General features: G+C 43.7%; 1 protein-coding gene across 1 annotated transcript; it reads right to left on the bottom strand.

The window, feature by feature from the left end:
• Window positions 1–1,340: 1,340 nt before the first annotated feature.
• Window positions 1,341–12,103, bottom strand: LOC138871099 (uncharacterized). Its single transcript, XM_070148954.1, has 2 exons — window positions 11,582–12,103; window positions 1,341–1,580 (listed from the first exon to the last, which is right to left on the bottom strand). The coding sequence occupies exons 1-2, from the start codon at window positions 12,101–12,103 to the stop codon at window positions 1,341–1,343; spliced, it is 762 nt and encodes a 253-aa protein (XP_070005055.1).
• Window positions 12,104–13,307: the final 1,204 nt, after the last annotated feature.

The raw sequence follows: 13,307 nt of genomic DNA, 5'->3' as shown, positions 1-13,307 counted from the left end.
AGATCAGGGTTTTGCTCGAACCTTCAAACGAAGATTCGAGATGATGGGGAATGATTCGAACCCAACGGTTTGCAGATCCGTGTTCAGGGTGGTTGGGTGCATCAGGGGTGTTACTTTGGTGGTCACCGGCATCGTTGCCGCCGGGTTCATGGTGAGAGTGTATGGGGGCGGCTAGGGTTTGGAACGGGGGTTTTGGGTTTGTGTTTGGGACGATGGTGCACAGTGCGTGAAGGGGGGGTTTGGGGTTGGTTTGGGGGCGTGCGGTGTGATGAGAGGCTTATATACGGAACGTGGCAATTGATTTGAGCCGTTAGATCAAATGATCTCAACGGCTTGGATTAACTGGTGAGGGACAGGACGGGGTCGTTTGGTATAAAAACGGGATCATTTGGTATAAAAACGGGGTCATTTTGTTTTAATGAAGGGCTGGGTTGACCCGGGTAAGCAGGTCGGGTTACGGGCGTGAGCGTGGACCGTTGGATGAGTATGGATGAATGGCTCAGATCAAACACCCTATGCGGCGTCGTTTTGGGGGTGTGCCTGGAAGGCCTGGCTTTGGACTGGGTCGTGGTGTTGGTTTGGGCCCGATTTTAGTTGAATTCTTTTTGGCCCAAATCCGATACCTTCCCTCTTTATAATTAAACAAAAATTCCTAAAAACCAAAATTAAACTACACAAACATTAATTAACACCTAACAACAGTTATCACACGAATTTAAACATTTAATAAAATTACCATGACAACAAAATAGAATAAAATGCCTATTTTTTGTGATTTTCGCTTTTACAAACCAAATAATGGTTAGTCAATTCCCAAAATGTACCATTTTCCCTAAATGCATGCAACAATATTTTTTGTATTTTTTGACTATAGCAAGGCGAGCATTTACAGGCAAAACAATTATCAAAATGTCACACAAATCCTCAAAATTGTACTCGAAGGTAACTTGTTTTATTTCTTTTCCGATTTCTTTTGGAGTAGTTTCCGTGAAGCAAAAATCACGTGCTCACACAAGACACTTCATAAAAACCAAATCCAGTAGTTAGCAATGTGTCTTCTTTCCTGCCTAGGCAGCAACTTCCTAGTAATTGCAAGGGCAGTAGGAAGAGATTCCAGACTTGGCCATTTTTGCCTCGTGTAGTCACCATACCCTTCAGAAAGAATGTCAAGGATTTCACCAAGCTCTTTTGCATCACAATTCACTTGAACCCCTTTCACATGGATGGTAACTCTGCCATCCTTGACTTCTGCATTGGTCATGAACTTAATAATCTCATTCCTTGCCATTCTGCCATCCAACTGAAGGTCCATGTCCTTCCAGCCCTAAACAACTAGAGCATCAACCAATCAAACCATCCCTGGTTCCTCCAAACTTGGCCAGCTTATCTTGTTCATAGTCAGATTCACCACTCCAGTCCTCTTCCTCAGTAATCTTAACTTGCTTGGCTTTCACAGTAGACCTTGTTCTTTTAGCCAAAGAAGAGGGTTCAGTAGCCCTGGAAACAGATGAAGACTTCTTTGAAGAAGTCTTGGTCTTCTTGGGCTTGGGGGTCTGAACCTCCAAAGTCACATGTTCATCCTGATGGACAGGGTCTATTACATCCACATCATGTAACGACCCGGCCAGTCGTTTTAAGAATTAACGTCCGATCCCCTATTAACTGCTTTTCCCGAGTTTGTTTCTACTATTTTGAGTTGCCGGGAGGATTTGTTTTGTGTTTTGGGGGTGTTTTGGGACACTTAGTCCCTCAACAAGAGCTTAAGATTTAAAATTTGGACCTTAGTCGGACCAATGTGAAGACGACCTTGGAATGGAATTCCGTCAGTTTCGTTAGCTCCTTTGGGTGATTTCGGGCTTAGGGGCGTGTTCGGATTGTATTTTGGAGGTCCGTAGCTTATTTAGGCTTGAAATGCCGAATGTTGAATTTTTGAAGTTTCCGGTTCGATAGTGAGATTTTGATATAGGGGTCGGAATGGAATTCCGAAAAGTTGAGTAGGTCCGTGGTGTCATTTAGGCCGTGTGTGCAAAATTTCAGGTCATTCGGGCGAGGTTTGATAGACTTTTTGATCGAAAGCGGAATTTGGAAGTTTTGGAACCCTTAGGCTTGAATCCAAGGGTGTTTGATGATTCGATGTTGTTTTAAGTGTTTCAAAGATTGGTATAAGTTTGAATAGTGGTATGACTTGTTTGTACTTTTGGTTGAGGTCCCGGGGGCCTCGGGATGATTTTGGATTGTTGTCGGGGAATTGGAAGTTAGAATTTGTAGCTGAAGCTGCTGAGTTCTTGTCATAACCGCACCTGCGGATTGGGGACCGTAGGTGCGAGATCGCAGAAGCGGAAGAGCAGCCGCAGATGCGGCCAAGAGCTAGAAGACCAGAAGTCGCAGGTGCGGTAGGTTGCACGCACCTGCGAGACCGCATGTGCGGTAGGTGAGGCGCAGGTGCGGTCCCAGGACTTTAAGTGGAAACCGCAGATGCGGTTGGCTAGACTGTAGAAGCGGTAAAAGGGTCGCAGGTGCGGAATCCCTGGGCCAGAACCTATATAAGACTTCCTTTGCGATTTTCAGCTTTATTTCACCATTGTTAAGTCAGATTGGGAGCTTTTTGGGAGATTTTGAAGAGGGAATTCAAGGGAACTTCGTGGAAGTAAGATTATTGGAACCAAAATTCATTTATATGGTGATATTCTACTGATTAGACAAGAAATTTATGGGATTAGTGGTTAAAAATTGGGGGTTTAGGGTTTTAAATTGGAGACTTTGATTTAAGGATTTGAGGGGTCGTTTGTGGTCGGATTTTGATGTATTTGGTATGTATGAACTCGTGAGAATGTAAGGATTCTAGTTTTGTAAATCTCATCCGATTCCGAGACGTGGGCCCGGGGGACTTTTTGGGCAATTTTTCTAAATTTCGTGTGTTAGCTTCAAATTAACTAGTTAAATTAGTTACTTAAATTATATTTACATTATGCAATTACTTTGAATAGATTTGGACCATTTGGAGTCCGGTACTCATGGCAAGAACGTGATTTCGAATTGATTGAGCTGGTTCGATTGTTTAAAATGAGTGTCGTGTACGTGAGGTGACTAGTACGTACACATGCTAGTTGTTGAAAATCCCATTTTTCATTAAGCTAATACCTATGCTTTCTTGTAATTTAGCAAATACTTGTACTTGAAGCCTCTTGTTTAGATTAAGAAAATCATGCTTACATGACTTAATTATCTTACCTGCTTTAATTGCCTACGTGTACTCGGTGTTGCATGTTAGAGTAGAAATTTTCTGTTTAATTCTTGAATAGAACTGTATATTCTTTTGATATGGTTGTGTGTTTACTTTGGGACTACGGGACGATATCCCGGGAGATCCCCCTGCTCGTTTACTTTGGGACTACAGATCAGTATTCCGATAGATCCCCTGTACATTTATGATTGGGACTATGAGACAGCACCCGGTAGATTCCCCGTACTGGATATTTACTTTGGGACTATGGATTGGTATTCCGGGAGTTTCTCTTGTACATTTATGATTTGGACTATGGGACGATATCTCGGGAGATCCTCTGGACATTTACATTTGGGACTACGGGACGATATCCCGGGAGATCCCCTATTGCTATTTCTATGAACTGAGTTAGATTCTTTCTATGATTTTATTTGTTATAGACTATTAGCACTTTAATTATATTGTCGTATTCTATACTGCTTACCTTGTTTTTTTCCATCTATAATCAGTAGGGCCCTGACCTTCCTCGTCACTACTCGACCGAGGTTAGGCTTGGCACTTACTGAGTACCGCTGTGGTGTACTCATGCCCTTTTCTACTCATGTTTTCGTGTGCAGATCCAGGTTCTTCGGCTCGGCCATACCATTAGTGAGACAAGGCGATCTTTAGAGACTTTGAGGTATATCTGCCGCATCCATAGACCGAGGAGTCCCTTTCTATTCTCCCCTCTAGCTTTAGCTCTCCTGTATTTACTTTGTTTAGACATTCTGGAGATGACCAGGCACCCGTACCCCCCTACTAGAGCCGTCAGAGGTCGGGGCCGGGGTAGAGGCTAAGGTCGCGCCATGGTATAGCTGGAGCACCCAAGCGAGCTGCCATAGAGGAGCCATAAGCAGCTCCAGCCGGAGTCCAGACACCTGATACGCCTACTACTACTACTATTCCAGCTCTTCGGGAGACTCTTGCATAGTTCGTGAGCATGTACATCACTCTAGCTCAGGCATGGCTGATTCCCCTTGCTGTAACCACATCCCAGGATGGGGGAGGAGCACGTACTCCCACCGCCTACACTCCTGAGCAGCGAGTCCAGGTTGATAAGATCCCAGAGGTTATACCGGCGCCGCCTGTGGCCCCAGTTTAGACCGAGGATAAGGAAGCGACTTCAGAGGATGAGCAGTGGAGGCTTGAGAGGTTCAAAAAGTATAATCCTCCTATATTCAGTGGTTTAGCATCGGATGGTGCCCTGGGATTTCTGGAGGAGTGCTACCGTATCCTCTACACTATGGGTATATCAAGATCGAGTGGGGTTTCTTTCGCTACCTTCCAACTTCGAGGAGTAGCCTACTAGTGGTGGCACACTTTTGAGTTGGGAAGTCCAGCTGAGGCAACATCCCTTACTTGGACTCAGTTTTCATATATGTTCGTGAGAGAGTTTGTCCCTTAGAGCCTCAGGGACGCATGGCGCATAGAGTTTGAGCATTTGCGCCAGGGCACTATGACTATTTCGGAGTATACTGTCTGTTTCACTAACTTAGCTTGGCATGCACCAGCCTTGGTTGCTACAGTTTGTGAGAGAGTTCGTCGGTTTATTGAGGGACTCATTCCCAGTATCAGGTCTAGCATGGCTCGTGAGTTGGAGATGGATAATTCTTATTAGCAGGTAGTGAGCATTGCTAGGAGAGTGGATGGTATGCATGCTCGGGATAGAGAGGAGAGGGAGGCCAAGAGGTCTCGAGAGTCGGGCCATCATTCTGGTGCCCGTGCTCCAGCTGCAGTTTGTCATGGTAGGAGTTATATGAGTCGCCCCGTTCATTCAGCTCTTCCAGTAGCCAGTGGTATTCTAGCTCCTCCTAGACCTCAGGAGCCTTATTATGCACCTTTAATATCTAGTGTGCATCCTACACGGGGTGCTTTCAGTGGTCAGTCCAACAGACCTGGCCCGAGCCAGTCACAACCACCATGCCCTCCCAAAGTTTGTTTTGAGTGTGGCGACACACGCTATATGGTGATGGATTGCCCCAGACTTAGGAGGGGTGCGCCTTCACAGACTCCTCATCCACAACGTGTCCCACAGAGTTCCCAGGCTATGGTTCCAACACCAGTTACTGCCCCACCTGCTCAACCAGCTAGAGGTGGAGGTCGCCCTAGAGGGGGAGGCCAAGCCAGATATTATGCCCTTCCTGCCCGTACTGAGGTTGTCGCCTCCGATTCTATCATCACAGGTATTTTCCTGGTTTGTCATAGAGATGCATCGGTTCTATTCGATCTAGGCTCCACTTATTCTTATGTTTCTTCTTATTTTACCCCGCATTTGGGCGTACCTCAGGATTCTTTGAGTTCCTCTGTTTATGTTTCTACTCCTGTGGGGGATTCTCTTGTTGTGGACTACGTTTATCGGTCATGTTTGGTTGCTCTTAGTGGTTTTGAGACTAGAGCCGATTTATTATTGCTCAACATGGTAGATTTCGATGTTATCTTGGGCATGGACTGGTTGTCGCCCCATTATGCTATTCTTGATTGTCACGCCAAAATCGTGACACTAGCTATGCCAGGTGTACCACGAGTAGAGTGGAGGGGTACTTTAGATCACACTCCCAATAGAGTTATTTCTTTCCTTAAAGCTCAGCGAATGGTTGAGAAGGGGTGTGATGTGTATCTGGCCTATGTGAGAGATGTTAGTGTTGATACCCCTATAGATGATTCAGTCCTGGTAGTACAGGACTTCCCTGATGTGTTTCCAACTGATCTTCCGAGTATGCCACTCGATAGAGATATTGATTTTAGCATTGATCTATTGCCGGGCACTCAGCCCATTTTCGTTCCTCCGTATCGTATGGCCTCTCCTGAGTTGAAGGATCAGTTACAGGAATTACTTGATAAGGGTTTTATTCGGCCTAGTGTATCACCTTAGGGTGCTCCTATCTTGTTTGTTAAGAAAAATGATGGTTCTATGCGTATGTGCATTGATCGTCGCCAATTGAACAAAGTTACAGTGAAGAACCGGTATCCGTTGCCTCGTATTAATGATTTGTTTGACCAACTATAGGGTGCACGAGTGTTTTCTAAGATTGACTTGCGTTCAGGTTACCATCAGTTGAAGATTCAAGAGCCAGACATCCCGAAGATTGCTTTCAGGACTCGGTATGGTCATTACGAGATCCTTGTTATGTCATTTAAGCTGACCAATGCCCTAGCAGCCTTAATGCAATTGATGCACAATGTGTTCCAGCCATATCTTGAGTCGTTCATCATTGTCTTTATTGATAATATTTTGGTATACTCCCGGAGTCGAGAAGATCATGAGCAGCACCTGAGGACAGTGCTTCAAACTTTGAGAGAAAAGAAGTTGTATGCAAAGTTCTCAAAATGTGAGTTTTGGTTGGATTCCGTGGCATTCTTCGGTCACGTGGTGTCGAGTGAGGGGATACATGTGTATTTGAAGAAAGTGGAAGTAGTGCAGAGTTGGCCCAGACCATCCCCAGCTACAGAGATCCACATTTTTCTTGGCTTGGCGGGTTATTACCGTTGATTTGTTGAGGGGTTTTCATCTATTACAGCACCTATGACCAGGCTGACCTAGAAGGGTGCTCCATTCTAGTGGACGGAAGAGTGTGAGGTGAGCTTCCAGAAGCTCAAGACAACTTTGACTATAGCCCCAGTATTGATATTGCCTACAGGTTCGAGGTCTTATACTATCTATTGTGATGCCTCGAGGATTGGCCTTGGAGTGGTATTGATGTAGAACGATAGGGTGATTGCCTATGCGTCCAGATAGTTGAAGGTGCATGAGAAGAATTATCCTATCCATGATCTCGAGTTAGCTACTATTGTTCAGGCCTTGAAGATTTGGCGTCATTATTTGTACGGTGTTCCTTGTGAGATTTATACTGATCACCGGAGTTTGCAGCATCTGTTAAAGCGGAAGGATCTTAATTTGTGCCATAGGAGATGGTTAGAGCTACTGAAGGACTATGATATCACTATCTTGTATCACCTAGGCAAGGCCAATATGGTGGCCGATGCTTTGAGTCACCGGGCGGAGAGTTTGGCTTATCTAGCAGCAGCGGAGAGGCCCATGGCGATGGATGTTCAGGCCTTAGCCAGTCAGTTTGTGAGATTGGATCTTTCAAAGCCTAGTCGGGTTCTAGCTTGCGTGATCTCTCGGTCTTCCTTATTTGATCATATCAGGGAGCGTCAATATGATGACCCTTATTTGCTCGTCCTCAAGGACAAGGTTCTGCATAGTGATGCCAGAGATATGACTATTGGTGATGACAGGTTATTGAGGCTGCACGGTCGGGTATGTGTACCCAATGTTGATGGGCTTCAGGAGTTAATTCTAGAGAAGGCCCATAGTTCGCGGTATTCCATCCATCCAGGTGCCATGAAGATGTACCAGGATTTGAGGCAACACTATTGGTGGAGGCGGATGAAGAAGGATATAGTTGGGTTTGTAGCTCGGTGCCTCAATTGTTAGCAGGTAAAGTATGAGCACCAGAGACCGGGTGGGTTGCTTCAGTAGATAGAGATTCCGGAGTGGAAGTGAGAGTGGATCACCATGGACTTCGTAGTTGGACTCCTAAGGAGTTTGAAGAAGTTCAATGCCATTTGGGTAATTGTGGATCGGCTAACCAAGTCCGCGCACTTTATTCTTGTATGTATTACCTATTCTTCGGAACAGTTGGCAGAGATTTATATCCGGGAGATTGTTCGTCTGCATGGTATTCCAGTTTCCATCATTTTAAACAGAGGTACTCATTCCACATCACAATTCTGGAGGGCCGTACAGTAGGGGTTGGGAACTCGGGTGGAGTTGAGCACAACATTTCACCCCCAGGTAGACGGACAGTCCGAGTGCACTATTCAGATTATTGAGGATATGCTCTGTGCATGTGTGATGGAGTTAGAGGTTCGTGGGATCATCTCTTGCCACTGGAGAAGTTTGCCTACAACAATATTTATCAATCCAGCATTCAGATGGCACTGTATGAAGCCTTGTATGGTAGGCGGTGTAGAACCCCGGTGGGTTGGTTTGAGCCGGGTGAGACTAGATTATTAAGCACAGACTTGGTTCAGGATGCCTTGGAGAAGATTAAGGTGATTCAGGATAGACTCCGTACAGCCCAGTCTAGACAAAAGAGTTACGTGTACCGGAAGGTTTGTGATGTTTCCTATATGGTTGGAGATCGGATCTTGCTTCGGGTTTCGCCTATGAAGGGCGTTATGAGATTTGGGAAGAAAGGGAAGTTGAGCCCGAGGTTTATTGGTCCTTTTGAGATATTGAGACGTGTTGGAGAGGTTGCTTATGAGCTTTCCTTACCTACCAGCTTGGCAGGAGTTCATCCGATATTTCATGTTTCGATGCTCCGGAAGTATCACGGCGATCCGTCAAATGTATTAGATTTTAGTTCAGTCCAGTTGGACAAGGATCTATCTTATGTTGAGGAGCTACTGGAAATATTGGACAGGCAGGTTCGGAAGCTGAGGTCAAAGAACATTGCATCAGTGAAGGTTCAGTAGCGGGGTCAGCCAGTTGCGGAGGCGACCTGGGAGACCGAGCAGGATATGCGCAGCCGTTACCCTCATATTTTCACTACTTCAGGTATGTCTCTATGCTCGTTCAAGGACGAACGAATGTTTTAAGAGGGGGAGGATGTAACGGCCCGACAGGTCATTTTACGAATTAACTCCCTGATCCCCTATTAACTGCTTTCTCCGCTATTTTGAGTTGCCGGGAGGATTCGTTTTGTGTTTTGGGAGCGTTTTGGGACACTTAGTCCCTCAACGAGAGCTTAAGCTTTAGAATTTGGACCTTAGTCAGAGCAGTGTGAAGACGGCCTCAGAATGGAATTCCGTTAGCACTATTGGGTAATTTCGAGCTTAGGGGAGTATTCAGATTGTGTTTTGGAGGTCCGTAGCTTATTTAGGCTTGAAATGCTGAAAGTTGAATTTTTAAAGTTTCCGGTTCGATGGTGAGATTTTGATATAGGGGTCGGAATGGAGTTTCGAAAAGTTGAGTAGGTCTGTGGTGTCATTTGGGACGTGTGTGCAAAATCTCAGGTCATTCGGACGAGGTTTGATACACTTTTTAATCGAAAGCGGAATTTGGAAGTTTTGGAACCCTTAGGGTTGAATCCGAGGGTGTTTTTATGATTCGATGTTGTTTTAAGTGTTTCGAAGATTGGTATAAGTTTGAATAGTGGTATATGACTTGTTTGTACTTTTGGTTGAGGTCCCGGGGGCCTTGGGATGATTTTGGATGGTTGTTGGGGAATTGGAAGTTAGAATTTGCAGCTGAAGCTGCTGATTTCCTGTCATAACTGCACCTACGGATTGGGGACCGCAGGTGCGAGATCGCAGAAGTGGAAGAGCAGCCGCAGATGCGGTCAGGAGCTAGAAGACCAGAAGTCGTAGGTGCGGTAGGTTGCACGCACCTGCGAGACCGCAGATACGGTAGGTGAGGCGCAGGTGCGGTCCCAAGACTTTAAGTGGAAACCGCAGATGCGGTTGGCTAGACCGCAGAAGCAGTAAAAGGGCCGCAGGTGCGGAATCCCTGGGCCAGAACCTATATAAGACTTCCTTCGCTATTTTCAGCTTTATTTCACCATTGTTAAGTCGGATTGGGAGCTTTTTGGGAGATTTTGAAGAATGAATTTAACGTAACTTCGTGGAGGTAAGATTTTTGGAACCAAAAATCATTTCTATGGTGATATTCTAGTGATTAGACAAGAAATTTATGGGATTAGATGTTAAAAATTGGGGGTTTAGGGTTTGAAATTGGAGACTTTAATTTAAGGATTTGAGGGGCCGTTTGTGCTCGGATTTTAATGTATTTGGTATGTATGAACTCCTGAGAGTGTAAGGATTCTAGTTTTATGAATTTTATCCGATTTCGAGATGTGGGCCCGGGGGACATTTTGGGCAATTTTTCTTAATTTCACGTGTTTGCTTCGAATTAATTAGTTAAATTAGTTACTTGAATTTATATTTATATTATGCAATTACTTTGAATAGATTTGGGCCATTTGGAGTCGGGTACTCATGGCAAGAACGTGATTTTGAGTTGATTGAGCTGGTTCGAGGTAAGTGGCTTGCCTATCCTTATGTGGGAGAACTCCCTTTAAGATTTGGTATTTTTGTTATATGAGTACCGTGTACGTGAGGTGACGAGTGCGTACACGTGCTAATTGTTGAAAATCTCGTTTTTCATGAAGCAAATACCTATGTTTTCTTGTAATTTAGCAAATACTTGTACTTGAAGCCTCTTGTTTAGATTAGGAAAATCATGCTTACGTGACTTATTTGTCTTACCTGCTTTAATTGCCTACTTGTACTCAGTGCAGTATGTTAGAATAGAAATTTCCTGTTTAATTCTCGAATAGAACTGTATATTCTTCTGATATAGTTGTGTGTTTACTTTGGGACTACGAGACAATATCCCGGGAGATTCCCTGCTCGTTTACTTTGGGACTACGGATCGGTATTCCGGTAGATCCCCTGCACATTTATGATTGGGACTATGGTACAGCACCCGGTAGATTCCCCGTACTAGATATTTACTTTGGGACTACAGATTAGTATTCCGGGAGTTTCCCTTGTATATTTATAATTTGGAATACGGGACGATATCCCGAAAGATCATATGGACATTTACGTTTGGAACTACGGGACGATATCTCAGGAGATCCCCTGTTGCTATTTCTGTGCACTGAGTTAGATTCTTTCTGTGATTTTATTTGTTATAGACTGTTAGCACTTTAATTATATTGTCGTATTCTATGCTGCTTACCTTGTTTTTTTCCATCTACAATCAGTAGGGCCCTAAACTTCCTCGTCACTACTAGGCCGAGGTTAGGCTTGGCACTTACTGAGTACTGCTGTGGTGTACTCATGCCCTTTTTGTGCATGTTTTTCATGTGCTGATCCAGGTTCTTCGGCTCAGCCATACCATTAGTGAGGAGAGGCAATCTTCAGAGACTTCGAGGTATATCTGCCGCGTCCGCAGACTGAGGAGTCCCTTTCTATTCTCCCCTCTAGCTTTAGCTCTCATATATTTACTTTGTTTAGACATTCTGGAGTTAGAATACTTTGTAGCTATTCCACAGCTTGTGATTTCATGAGATTCCGGGTTTTGGGAGTTGATTCAGTTTGAGAGTTAATGTTTGTATATGCCGAGCAGCATCTTAAACGTTTTCTTTATGTTTTATCCGCAGTTTTTGGCTAGTTTTATCTTTTGTTTTTCTTTTCCGCAAATTGTTAGGCTTACCTAGTCGTAAAAACTAGGTGTCGTCATGACAGTTCACGAAGGGCGAACTTGGGTCGTGACACATCAATAGCCTCAATAGGCTCTGCAACCTTATCTTTTCCTTTGTCCATTCTTTTCTTCTTGCTTTTTGCCATAGATTTTTGTAACTCGTCCTCACTTTTCTTCAACTTACTCCTTGTGGCCCTTCCTTTTGGTAGAGGAATCTTAGAAGTTGTAGGAGAAGTTGCCTTCCTTTTCTTGGTAGTTTTTGCAGTGCTGGGAGCTTTTGGTGTTGGGGTTCTCCTTTTCTTGGGGTTATAGCTTGCACCCACTTTCTTCAGAAGGTTTGCTAGGGTCTCCTCAATATATGAACCAGGTTCATCTTCATGTGAATTGAGATTGACCAGCCCTTCAGCAACCTCCCCAGAACCACTTCCCCTAGTTTTCTCACTACTTTCTACTACCTTTTCTGGCTCAGCTCCATAGATTACCAGTTTAACTACTTCAGAGGTGGGTGAGGAATCAACAACTTCTTTCCCTTTTCCCCTCACATAACTACTCACACCCTCACTCTCCTTTTCTTTCACTTTTATTTTTACCTCCTCTCCTTCTTGACTCAGGCATTTCCACATTCATAACACACCCAACCAAAACAAAAATGATTGTCCAAATTTTCAACTAGCACAGAACGTACCTTAGAAGGGTATTTTGGTCTTTCTTAGACTCAGACCCTCACTTGCAGACTTGAAAGAATCATCAGAATTTTTAGAATCTTGGGCTTGACTAGCCTTTAATTTTGCGTTTAGTTTCTTTGAAAGCGCACCTGTAGCCACAGTTTTGCGAGCAAGCATCTTCACTCGCCTTTTCCTAGGTTGGGGGTTGTGCTAGGTTTAGGAGTAGTGGAGGAATCAGAGGGTGTTGGTGGTGGAGGAGTGCCTGGGTTATCTTGGGGGTTGGTCATCTTTGCTAATTCTGGAAGAAAATTTTTGAATTGAGTTTTGGAAGAGAGAAGAGTAGAGAACGAAAGAAAATTGACAGTTTTGAGAATTATGAGAGTGGCAGTGATGATGATGATGGTTTTTAAAGAGAGAGGTTTAATTAATGTCTAATGACAGCTTTTTGTAGTCAATTAGAAGTCCAATCACTATGAAATTTTTAGGTTGAACGAGCGGTTAAGCTTCCCTAGATTCTAGGCATTTTATACGGTGAGGATTCTAATAGAGACGAAACTAGTTCAAACTCAAAAGGATAGGTTTGTTTTCTGAAGTTTTTAAACATAGGTAGGACTCTGCTCATGAATTAAACATTAATATTTCTAATTGTGCAGAGTGTAGAAAATATACCTCGTTATTCAAATGAACCAATACTGATGAACCAAGTTCTTCACTAAGAATCCTCTTGATCATGCCTCAATTTGCCAAAATAGAGAAAATCTTGTTAGAGATCAGTGAGTCATATCAACACATGGCACATGAATATACTATTTACAGTATGAGGCTGAGCAAAGATTAATCTAGATATTTACACAAGTTCCAGATTTCCTAATTTAACCAAAAACAATATAATTTTTTTCTTTTTTTTCATTGTGCAATCTGAACAGGTTCCATTAGGTGATCTTAATCATCCCTAGTTCTAACTTGTTCCTTTCAAAGCTTTCTCTACTTAGTACTTTTGTAATGATGTCAGCAATCTGTTTATCAGTAGCACAAAATTATATAGTGATCAGTCCTTTCTTATAGGTGTCCCTCAAAAAATGGTGCCTAACATCTATGTGCTTAGTTCTCTTATAATGAACCGGGTTCTTAGTCATACTAATAGCACTAGTGTTATCACAGA

This window comes from Nicotiana sylvestris, chromosome 6 (genome assembly GCF_000393655.2).
Source record: "Nicotiana sylvestris chromosome 6, ASM39365v2, whole genome shotgun sequence".
Taxonomy (NCBI): Eukaryota; Viridiplantae; Streptophyta; class Magnoliopsida; order Solanales; family Solanaceae; genus Nicotiana; species Nicotiana sylvestris.
The sequence above is the reverse complement of the archived record's forward strand: the minus strand, read 5'-3'. Positions and strand labels throughout refer to the sequence as shown.